Consider the following 12,732-nt stretch of genomic DNA (forward strand, 5'->3'; position numbering starts at 1 on the left):
GGGGGGTGGGGGGGTAAAGAAAACTGTTGAGTTATGATATTCATAATCTATGCAGAGAGGCCTTTCCAGCCCAGGTCTTCTCCCCAAAGCTGTGATCTTTTCAATTTACATCAAGGGAGGACGCTCGCGGATGAAAGCGGGGCATCCGAGGCGCGCAGCCCACAGAGGGCAGACACGGGGCCTCATTAAGGCCCGGCCCAGCCAGCCCCAAACAGGGTTTGAAGTGCGTCACATAAAGAGCATGGGGTCAAAGGTCAGACAACGAACAGATCTCCATTTAACTCTCCAGCTGGAGACGGTAATTAGCAGGTGCAATGATGATCTCTGCCTGACTGTAACGGATGATACCACACTATCAAGACATCTGTGCGCGTGTGCGCGCGTGTGCTGCGATGCATTAATATGTATACAAAACGGGGAGAAATAAAAGTACGCCTATTCCGGGGAGATGCTGACGTTCAGCCAAATCTTTCACGCAAATCCTTAGAAAAGCCTTGCTGAAATATTGATTGTTACTTGTTGAAATAAATGCACCGATGCACTAGGACTGTGACACATTCTGATGCCCATGCGATGAATGATAAAACTGTCTTTCATACACTCTTATGCTGTGTGCATGCAGGAAATATGTATGCGCATTTAAAACAAATCCAGCATCTGAATGCTCTAACTATAACACGTTACTAAAACACACACACACACACACACACACACACACACACACACACACACACACACACACACACACACACACACACACACGCACGCACGCACGTGCACATGCACACGCACACAGTATTGAAACAGGTCCCACTAACATTAACAGTTTGGCATTGTATTCTGTCCATTAATTTATAGTACAGTGCTGCCTCAACACATCATCACCCAATGTAAGGTTTATTATGATGTAGCTGACCTCAATATACAGTTTTGGCAATCATCAAAAACATATCTATGTCATGGAAAACCCACGCAGGCCCGGGGAGAACACGCAAACTCCACACAGGGAGGCCGGAGCTGGATTCGAACCCGGCACCTCTGCACTGTGAAGTCGACGTGCTAACCACTGGACTACCGGGCCGCCTCATATCTATGTCATGAATGTAGTATATATTGTTTAATGCTAAAATACAATCAGTATTAATTAATCCATGATTTTTCAAATGTACCGTTTTACAAAAATGTGTAAAGCACTTTGTATCTGTTTACTTGCATTCCTAAATAGAAGTGTGGCTTTAGTATGTTAATGTTTTTGTCTTGATACAATTTCAGACTTTTTAGAGATGCCAAAAGTGAGCCGGCTCAAATTTAAGGTCAATTCCGCCTCAATTCCTTATTCCTGTTCAAAATGGTGAAATATTGAAAGCTTACTGGAAATGCAAGTTGGAATGAAAGATTTCACGATGGTGGCTTGTGTCCGAGTGAAGGGGTCGGGTGTTTCATACGCTAGGAAATATTATTATAGTTGATATTGGAAAATTACAGAACAAACAAATGCATTAAAAATAAGTTGCACAAAAAAACACACTAAAAGTCAGCATAATCATGAACCTTCGGCCCTGACACTTGTCTGTTGTACAAAAAAAGAATAATTTTCAACTTCCACCCCCCAAAAAAATCCCCACAAAAAGATCCTCTGAATGTTTTGTTTAAGAGCCTGTCCATGGAAAGAAAGCCATGGGGACGCAATTAAAGAACTACAAAGAAAAAAAAATAGCGATGAAAATCTCCCACTTTCTTTTGATGTGCTGCAGTTTGAACTGTATGCGCACACAGAAATATGAACAAAGACACACCGAACAGGCATGTCCTTTCACATATGAGCACAAATAAAATATGCTCTTTTCAACTCTCGCATTGATGCGTTTTATTGTATTTAAAGTCTGAGAAATTGAAGGATGTCACGATTTAAAATAATGAGGAAAATAGTCTTCTGTTTTCAACCGCGCCTTTGGCGGTGTTTGATCAAGTTAAAATACGGAGACGATTAGCCGCAATTAAGGTGGAGTGAGACATGTAATTCTTAGTTTCACAGCGTGTTGTACAGGCGACATGATGCGCGAGTCAGGTGAAATAAATCAGGGAGGAAAAAGACGGCGGTTTAATAGGCAATGCCATGAGAGTTTCCCTTGTGTGGGGCTATTTTGTCAAGCTGACCTCTTAAAGCCGCTGAGCGGCTGAGTTTTGCATACATAATTAACTACAGTTAAATGTCATCTCTAGCATCGTCGAACCAACCCAGTGGGTGATGTTCCCCCTCCCTCCTTTTTTTTTTTTAACTTCGGATCCACATAACTGCAATTTGAAAATAAAGGCCACATGATCAACGTAAACGAGTGTGGTGGTGTGTGCACGCCTGCGTGTGTGGACGCTTCACATCCATTTCACAATCTCAAACGGCAAACCTATTATCTAAAAACAAAAAGCACTAAAAAACTAAATCTAAACAAGAAAAAAAAATATGTTACAGGTTTGCGAATGCACGCAGCATTATTTTACTGTAAATTTCTTTGGACATCGCCGGCCTCATGTTTCTGTGCGACTACAAACGTTGGAGTTTGCCCGCAGCCGACTGCGGCTGATGATGTCGATGTTGTTTTCGGAGAGCGAATACCAAATTAAAGGCAGGATGTTTGATTAAGTGTGCCAGGTGATCTCAGGAGAGGGGTGCAGACACAACCTCAGCCCCCTCATTCATTTGTAAACCTCCAAAGAGAGGCTTGAAAGACAGGAAGTGGGAGTGTACGCCGTGTATTTACCCCTTGATTGGGAATACAAATGATCAAATGCGCGAGGGCTTCGAGTGTATGGGTACACGGTGTCAGCAAAGTAGCGAGAGGCAAGAGAGGAGGAGAATAGAAGGAATTAGGCTGTGATGTGAGAGAGCATCTGAAAACTATGGATGTAACGCCGCATTGTAGCACCTCACCTTGAACACGTGGCACAGAAAGAATAATACATGAAAAATTGGTTGCAGATCGGTTGTGGGGATCAAATAAAAATCGGATTCAGTCATACGCTGTTTGTTTTCAGAATTAACAGACTCCTAATTTTCTATTCTTGGATACTTTTAATGACTAGCGAGGTAAACAGCCCAACCAACCAAAAGCCAATTATAAAGTTATCAGTACAATGTCTATGCAGCGGAGAAGCGGTGTGTCTCAGAAGAAGAAGAAAACCAAATACCTTGATCTTCCAGCAGGAATTTACTATTTTTCTCTTCGGGATGCTTGTCAACACATTGATTTTACTGACACAAGCACTGTGTCTGTGCAATTAATATTGTTTATTTTATGCATATAGAGTACTCAAACTTCAATTCTTCGCAAACTCGAATATGATTTTTTTTTTCCAGTGATAATCAAAACTAAGGAAAACAAACTAAATAAGCAAAAGCCATAAAAAGCAACAACAACAAAAAATGCCTGGTGTTGTTAAAAATGGAAAGGTAGGTCCTTTTGTGTCCTATTACCGTTACTCGATCATTCAGATCTTTCTGCTTTTTTTTTGTTGTTGTTTTTTTAAGCAAACGGAACTGCTACTGGCATGGTAGCATTTGTGAAAGTCAATAAATCTAAAATATTATGTGTGAAATTGTGGGGAAAGACCATTAAGGGGGCGGGCAGGCATGGAGCCAGTGTAAGGGTCCTGTCTGAGGAAGGACGGCTAATTCGGGACAACTGTGAACTCTGAACCTGCTAAAAGCACGACCATTGGTCAGTCGGCCCGCCTAATAGGGTCCACATGTGCTCACAGCCTGTGTCGCCTTAATTAGCAGGATCTCATAATGTTTGCTTAAATCAACATAAGGGCGCTTCGTTCTTTTGCTCTTAGTTACACTTGAAATAGACATAAAAATCCAGCCTGTGGCCTTACGCTTTGAATCTCTTTCACTCTATTTATACGTTCACACAAAGTGACACCGGGGCTTTTAAAGTGAGAATAATACAGCAGGCTTTGGAGAGAAATGAAGGGCGGCTTCAGTGGCTTGCAAACAATGTGTGGCTGCGAAGCTCAGGCAGAGAATCACTCAGCATTAATCAAGACTGCAGGCCTCTGTTTGACTACACAATGCCTCAAACATCCCCCTGTGTGTAAACACAAACATCAAATGCCACGTGGCATGTCCTCGTCGCTAACAAGCTGACTAACAAGAGACCTGGAATTCCACTTAATTAGTACCTGCTCGCTTGCTTATTAATCCAGCAGCCCGGGTGAAAAGATGAGAGCAGGCAGCAGAAAGCAAAGAATAGGACGGAAAACAACTACAGTCATTTGCAGTGTTAAATATATTGATGTCAGTGTACGTTCCGTTTCGGGTGCTGTAATTTGACATGACGTGTGGGCTATGTTCTGTCATTAGTCAGGGAAAACGGTGAGCACCTGATCAAAGCAAAAAAAAAAAAAAAAAGGCTCAGTCTGCCACTTCATTTATCACAAGGCAAAGACAACGGCTTCCCTCTTGGCTTCTGTCGCTTAACAAAAATCTTGGTTATATGACAAACTCACTTTGTGAATAATTTTAGCTCGACTCCCGGGTCGCAGCACACCGAGGTGCCAAATTGCACCATTATCGATATCCGTACCTTACCCAGAATTTTAGCTGGCTAAAATGACGGCATACTGTAATTTAAAGTCCCGCCCCTTGGGAGCAAAGTTGTTTGAAGTTACTTGACGTCTTGCTTTATACGCATCATCAAGGTGCTACGATCACATTAGAAGTTACATTTGTTTTTGTAATGTGAACGAGTACATATTAAGATGGGATTTATCAAAAAACCCAAACGTAGCCTTATTCATATATTAGGCTTTACAATTCAGATTTGCACTAATGATGTGGAAAAGTATGCTGTAAAAGTCAAACACAAACCACCATGATGGATGACAAGACCTTTTTTTTTTTTTTGGCCTCTTAATATTAAATTAAAAACTGTTGCTTGCAATGTTTCATGGCTTGAAGGTTTCATGATGATGACTGCGTCACGTACGCGGATAGCAAGGGTACGGCGTGCTAAAACGTGGGAGTTCTGAGGCAGTTGCATGGTTTGTCATCTGCTGAATAGTCAACTGAATTATATACAGTCGTACTGGCCAGAGGTCGGCACGCAGTGGAATTCGAGTCTATATGGTGTGAGCACTGTGGGTAATAGCGTATGTGTGCAGACTCAGCGGGGTGGCTCCCGCGCCTGGCAGAGGCGCTTTAATACACACTGTTTGAAAACAGATAAACAAACAATCTCGCTTCGACAGAGACAAGGGAAGACAAGTTGTGTATTGTTTTGAGTGTGTGTGTGTGTGTGTGTGTGTGTGTGTGTGTGTGTGTGTGTGTGTGTGTGTGTGTGTGTGTGTGTGTGTGTGTTACTTACAATGCCATCAAACATTGTACATCAAACAGTAGTATTACTAGCCTGATGTTAGAAATCAGAAACCATGGCAGCTGTGTCCAAGACATGAGCACACTAACCTGTCCTAAGACTTGCGGGAGACCGTCAATTCATTCACTGAGCGTGGTAGAATTACATTCAGAGTGCTATCAGGAGGGAAACCAGGTTTAAACAAATACAAAACAAGTCTAACTATGATTAATTTCAATAGCGCCACTACTCTTGCAAGACACACAAAGGGAGAGGGAAAACACTGAATTAAACCTTTACCGCTGGGGATAAGCAGAAACAGGCAGTAAATATGCATTTATTTACAGCACACATACATTTGGTTAACGGCTGTAGTGGAAAAGGAGGACCGCTGAAGTTTACTGAATCATATAGAGGAGGCGCCGGCGATAACATGCAGTGTGTTCAGTGCTCCACCTAAGCCTTGACGATGGAATGGAACCATAAGCTAGAAGAACAGCGCGGATCTAGCTCAGCATAGTCCGCTTCTGTCCTTCCACCTGAAGTCTCAGTTAGCAGCGGGTTAGCTTAGCGCAGCTAAATTCAGCTTCTATAATGTCCAAGCTTCTCAACTTACAGTAGCCAAATTTAGATGTACATTAACTCACAAAAATGTTGGACTTAAGCAGTGAAATTTCAGGATGAATCCAAAATGCACAGTAACCCTTACCGGTGAGCTTAATTTAGTTATCCCTAAGTGTCAAACTGTTTCATGGTTCAGTACTTTTTGCTAGGGATCGGCGAGTAGTGGTAACAGGTATCGGTATTGGGCAATACTGGCCTTATTTTAAGGTATCGGGTACTCACGGAAGCTGCCGATACCAGCCACTGAGACTTAAGGCAAGGGAGGAAAAAAACAGAAGTCAAATAACTTCTTAGCAGTTTTTGGTGCTACACTGCGGCAGATTGGCACATTGGTGAATCATCATCTTTATCAAAATGTTCCATTGTGATAAATGAAATTGTATAGATCAAAAGAAGCACAAATATCTGTACTTGGTATCGGTGAACACTCAAAGCGTGAATATTCATATTGGTATCTAGCGTTGAAAAAAAAAAGTGGGACCGAACATCCTTACTTTTGCTCAACTTATGGTTCTGGTACAGGGAGCTGAACGGCAAAATTCACAATTTCGATTAGTGGATCATCAGCCTGTTTTGAATTTTGCTCTTAAAGGGGACATCATGGCAAAAAAAAAAAATCTTTACAATTATAGATGGTCATTTGATTAAAATTGTGTTGGAGGAATCAGAATAACACAGATGAATCATTCATCTCAGAACTCTGCCAGTTTATCTTATACCGTCCTGTGCTGTCCAATGAAATTAATGTCAACCTTCCCTCAGGTTTGCATTGTGAACACCACGAGGCCAAAGCCAGAAAACAGGTGAACTGTTGAAGTTCGCGATGGCACCTTGATGTCATTTTCAGACAACAGTAGAGGGCGATATTTTTTTTTTTTTTTTTTTTTTTGCACAATAATAATTATTTTATTTTGGGGAGGTGCGTGGAGTTTACTGTGTTACCCTATTTGGGACACATTAAGAATTAATATTCCACCTGCACAGTTAAAGTGCATTTTAGTTTCATGCTGAAATGTCACGTCAGCCCAAATATCCCCCACGTTTTGGAAGGAATCGTCAAACCCTGTCAAAGTGACCATGTTTATCACTCGCTCCTCGAAGATCTTCGTAACAGCAAAGTCAAAGGGTGGCGTTGTCTGACACTAAACTAAGTAAGCATGCTAATCTCTACAGTGGCAAGAGTAGGCGTTAGAGGGAGCACTGATTCCTTCACTGGTGTCACATGAGTATGTCCAGGTCGTCACCGTGGTCATCTTCCTCGGTTACCCGCAGCGATAGCACCTCCTCATTAAGGAACAGGCCGCTCAGACGCTCCTTGCGGGCCTGACGCTGTTCCTTCAGCTGACGCTTGCGCAGAGCCTTCTGCTGGAGCTTGCGCTGCTTCGAACGTTTCTATAAAGAGGCGAGGAGGTGACCAGAGACGCTTAGCAAAACACATTTGGGCCGGCGTATTAAAAAAGCAGTCTTACTTTGGAGTCTCTGATGCGTTCGGCAGCGCTGGAAAGATTGCCATCGCTGTGGGCTCTGCTAATGTTAGCAACACTGCTTCCGCTGCAGGCGGAAGCTGTTCCACCTGGAGGACAACACGACAGGAAATTTGTTAATATAAAAGCTTGACCAATTTAAAAATGGGTTAAATGTTAACAGAACATTGCTTAACTTCAATTGTCAAAATCTGAATCGCATATTTCTGTCGCCCTCCATGAAAGCAGACAGATGTTTTTTTTCTTTTTGTTTAATCAAATAAGACTTTTGCAAACACCGGCTTTCACTTTGAAAAACAATGATCAAAATGTTTACCTACTTTTCTGGCATTTTAAAAACCAAAACAGCGACTACGATTTTTCTGTTCGAAATAAGGTCTTGTTTATGAATAAAGTGATGGAATTTTTTCAAACCAATTCATCTATTAAAATAACAAACAAACAAAAAAACAGATTATTCTATTGTTAAAATAGCATTTAGTTACAGCCATGCATGGGCGAGATGGGAGTGCATGAGTTTTAAATGTTTATAATTACCACAACATCTATGCTAATGTCTGTTAGCCTGTCCATGGGATTTCACATTACATATTAGCATTAAGATAGTGAAGATTCATGAGACAAAATTATAGCACTACAGCAAAAGTTCGAGCACTAGCGGATTCCCGTATCTGTATCTGTAGATTTTTTTCTATACAGTATTTTGATTGTTATTGTTTTGAGTGTGTGTGTGTGTGTGTGTGTGTGTGTGTGTGTGTGTGTGTGTGTGTGTGTGTGCGTGTGTGAATACCTGTGTGTGAGCGCAACTACCTGAGTGACCCTGAAGCTGGTCACCGTTATAGAAAGCATCTCCACAGCATCATTGCTCCATTAATTAATGAGACAATGCGCTGGCAGGTGGCTTCACGGCGCACACTGGTTAATTGGCCCCTTTCTTCCCACTCTCTCCTCCTTGAAAATCAGCCATCGCCTCTTCCCACTGCCTCATTCCCACCTTCTACCCCTCGCTCTCAGAAACGTGCCAGTGGGCAGGCAGCAAGGCAAGACTTGGTAAAATAATGATAAGAATGGATGGAGATGAAGGGAAGGGAGTTGCAAGTTTTCCCACAAGCCTGTGATGGTCAGGGAACGATGTTCGCCTTCGAGCGCTGTACGGCGCAACGGGAGTTTACTTAAGACAGCCGCAATCTGAGCAGCCAGTGCTGCAGACGTTAATGATGTGGGGAGGGGGACAGAACAATACAATGACACGTTTTGGCTCTCTGAATAAGTCAGTATATGGAAGGGGTGAAGACTCAGACTTATTTCAAAAGATGGGGGAAAAAATGTGCTTCACATTTATCCTTGTACTAAAACCACGAAGAAATAAAGAACGCCGACTGAGCAAAGGTTGTGTGCGAGTGTCTTACCACATCACTGGGAAGGTTATGCAGATCATCAAAGGGACTCTCCAGTGTGTTGGTGTCCACGTTCAGGATGACCACATCCTCCAGGGACCGACTGCGCACTCTCTACAAGAGGAAAACATCCCAGAATTAACCAATTTTCTGTGTTCAATTTTCATTTAACACAGTTTGGAGCACAATTCCCAATAAGTCATAACAACAGTAAGCAGTATGACACAGAGGCGAACAAATCTTTAGAGCTGCGCTTTGGCAGAATTGGAAACCTATGAGAATTTCTTCAACGATGGCCGCTCTACTACAACAAATAAGGCCCCCATCTTAAAAAACAGAGGAATACAGAAAAAGGCGAGTTTTTGTTTCTTTGTGGATTTGAAAAGTTGTGCATTCAGATTTTGGAAATAATCTTAGAGAGTATGTGACCGTGTGCGTGTGTGCATAATAATTAAATTGACCAAGAAATGGCATTGCCATTATATTTTAACTCACGATGACCGATTCGATATGACATTAGGCTTCACACTAGGACTATAATAGACATAGTTGGTGGGGGCCAAAAATTGATGGACTTGCAACACTGTAACCACTACGTTATTATTCATTCATGCACTTTTAGACAGGAATGACATTTTCAACCTTCACTTGGTATCCTGTTCTATAAATGAACAACCAAAACAACAGTTTTTTAAAATTATTATTATTATTTTCAAATATGTCAGGTGTACAGGGTCTCTCAGTAACAGAGTATAATTTATTTCCAGATCACCACTGAGGTGTCAGTGATGAATGTACTGACCCTTCAGCAGCTCAGGGCCACGTTGCACAAACCACCAAGGGATTTTCCCTCTCTCAATAAATAAAATTTAAATGATACAATAAAAAGTAATATAAATGTAGATAAAGTATTTAGGTCTTGAATTTTTCAAATTGAGAGCTGTACATACTCGTAGTTGCAAAAAGCATATTACCGTAACCCTTTGAATTGGTATTATAAGCTTAACAATCCAAAATATGAGATTTTTTTTTGTGTTTGTATGGGAGACGTTTACAGAAAAAAGAAGGCCTTTAAGACGGGATGTTATGAACAGTAAATGTCAGCTGGGTGTTGTGATGATGAAAGGCTGACAGTGTTAAAGCATCCTGTTGGTGAGCAGTGAAACATGGCATACTCCCAAAAATCCACCGATGTTACTAATGTCTTGACATTCACTCGACATTCCTTTTTAAGGCCCATGCAAAAAATAAATAAATAAAAAAAAAAGGAATAATTTAAAATGTAGTGTTTTGGCTCATCCTGAAACCAGTGGCAGAATTTTTATAGTAGTAACTTGATAAATTTATGAAACAAAACAAACTATACAATATAGTTCTGAAATTGCCTGTTCATATTAGTTTTTTTACTGTTCATTTTACAATGAACACCTTTTCATGGAACAGTGTTTGTTGGCAGGGTTACAGGTCATGAAAGTCTGGGGAAAATTTAAGAACTACAATGGAGTATTGTCCTTCCGCTGTCTTACAATTGACAATGAAAATGTGCAATCAGAACATCTTTAGTGTAAAACACACACACGGTGCCAGGAAGAATGGTGGCGAACGAGGATATTTGAACGTTACTTTCTCCTCAGCACTAAAATCTCATGCATCAACAACACGGTGATTCTGTGCTACACTGCATGCATCCTGATGGCAACAAGCTCAACAATTATTTCAGTGTGATGCAGGATACGTGCGTGTGTGTGTGTGTGTGTGTGTGTGTGTGTGTGTGTGTGTTGGAGGAGCATAGTGTGCGGTGTGTGAATTTTCTAGTTTGTCACTTTTGTGACAGCCTGTGCAGTGGAGGCTCACGTGCTGATTTGGACTAATTATGGAGTGGCAAGAAAGGGGGTCTGTCATGGATGCAGAGTGTGATAAATACTGCCACTGCCACAACTGTCAGACGACTACCTCGCAGGCAGGCACGCACGCACATGTACACACACACACACACACACACACACACACAAGCTCGCAACATGCGCTCACAAACAACGGCAATGGCTTGCCCCACTGAATAACAAAAAGGTTTATAACAATGGAGTTTGTTTGTGTTTCCGGCCTTTTTTCCTTCTCTCGTGTTCTTAAGATGACGAGAGAAAGAGTATAAGCTCAAGAAACAAAAAGGAAAACCATTGTGTCCAGTTTTCTTTAAATCACCATGTATTTTTTTAACCAAATATAGCAGTGCATAACATGGGAAAAGTAGTTACATCCTTGCTTCATCAAGAGTAAATTAGTGCAGTCAAGTAAATAAAACATGGAACTTATTGCATATAATTGCTTGATTTGCAAACTTTATCCATCTGTACACTGTGCACAATCGTACTTATACATAATGATGCATACATATTTGCATACACTTTTATGTGCGTATGATTAGCAAAGAATTACCTAACATACCTCCAGCAGACTAAGATGAACTCCCACAAAGTATGGCATGGGGGCACTGCAGATGGAGAGAGGAAAACAATTCATCAGAACTCACAATCAAAGGGTAAAGTTGCTACAACACATTTCACACATCCATCGAAAACTGTTTTATAACGGCCAGTTTACTTTATGCATGTAGGGGGGAAAAACTCATTTGGATTTTGTGTTTTCAGAGGTATCCAAACTGTATACAAAGAAATTTAATGCAGGGGTCGAATATTCAATTTACTTACACTCTCAATAATTATTGGCCCCACTGGTTAAGATGTGTTCCTTAACTTCTCATAAAAGCAGGGGTTTTTTTTTTTACAAATAATAAAGGACCAAAATTTCAACAAAAAAAAAAAAAAAAGAGAAAAATCTTTCATTAAAAAAGCAATTTAGTCAGTGCGGGCAAAAAAAAAAAAAAAAAAGAGTTCCCGCATAAAGAAAAAAATCTTTTACATCAAATCATGTGTGCCACAATTATGCACCCCTAAGACTACACAAGCCCTTTTTCCACCAGCGACAACAAAAAGATCAAAAAATCAAAAAAATCAAAAAGCACCGAGTCTTTCACAGGATGGGAGAAAAGAAAAAGGGCATTCCTCTTTGCACAATCCCCTAAATTATCCAGCAACCTGGGTCCTCTCCTCTGCACTCTTGAGCTTTCTCCATACATTTTCAACGGGATGGAAATCTGCGGACTGAGATGTCCATTGGAGGAACGTGATTCTGTGTCTGTTGAATCGTTTATACAATTTTGAGTATGAGCGTATGCTTCTGCAATAAAAAGGCTTTTAACACATCTTAATCAGCGGTGCCAATAATTGTGGAGCGCAATGTACGTACTGGACCACTGGAGGTAGATGAGTATGCCTGAGCTGTATGAAGTATTCCACAAAAAAGGGGTTCAAGTTAAACAAACAAAAAGTACACATAATCCAATCTTCTCGAACTTTATCAATAGCATTTCAGAACATTAACAGTTCTTCAGAATGTGAACAAGATTGTTGACCTGGTCCTCCTCTCTCACCTCCCCGGTACTTTGCATACTGCTCAGCACATCTGGTCGAGTAATGACGTCTTGAGCACGGCAACTATTTCTGTGCAGTCAAGACGTGGTGGAGTGGTTCTGTGCTGCACCAAAACATTCCATTGTCTATTTTTCCTTGACACCGGCTGTACTCATCACCAACCTTTCCCTTCATGGCAGGTTTTGAAAAAGACATGACTGGGACTTTATCTTTTCCTTCCACTTGGTGTCACTTCAGAATTACGATTTGCCTGAAAGCTGTCATGAGCCTGAGATACGGGCGCCCAGAATTGATTGGAAAATATATATGTATATATACTGTATATATCTATATATCTATATATACTGTATATATCTATATGTCTATATATATATCTATATAT

General features: G+C 41.0%; 1 protein-coding gene and 1 long non-coding RNA gene across 4 annotated transcripts in view; both read right to left on the reverse strand.

Moving 5' to 3' along the window:
• Positions 1-12,732, reverse strand: part of dennd1b (DENN/MADD domain containing 1B) — a 135,588-nt gene that overhangs the window by 40,292 nt on the left and 82,564 nt on the right. For all 3 annotated transcript variants that reach the window (XM_019875292.1, XM_019875291.1, XM_019875293.1), the window contains 2 exons: positions 11,305-11,350; positions 8,872-8,973 (listed from right to left, as the gene is read on the reverse strand). In XM_019875292.1, the coding sequence (XP_019730851.1) occupies positions 8,872-8,973; positions 11,305-11,350 (148 nt within the window). The remainder of the gene's footprint in view (positions 1-8,871; positions 8,974-11,304; positions 11,351-12,732) is intronic.
• On the reverse strand, positions 6,562-7,574 carry LOC109519034 (uncharacterized). Its single transcript, XR_002168867.1, has 2 exons — positions 7,448-7,574; positions 6,562-7,370 (listed from the first exon to the last, which is right to left on the reverse strand). It is a non-coding gene; the product is annotated as an uncharacterized LOC109519034 (long non-coding RNA).

This window comes from Hippocampus comes, unplaced genomic scaffold, assembly GCF_001891065.2.
Source record: "Hippocampus comes isolate QL1 unplaced genomic scaffold, H_comes_QL1_v1.1 scaffold132, whole genome shotgun sequence".
Classification (NCBI taxonomy): Eukaryota; Metazoa; Chordata; class Actinopteri; order Syngnathiformes; family Syngnathidae; genus Hippocampus; species Hippocampus comes.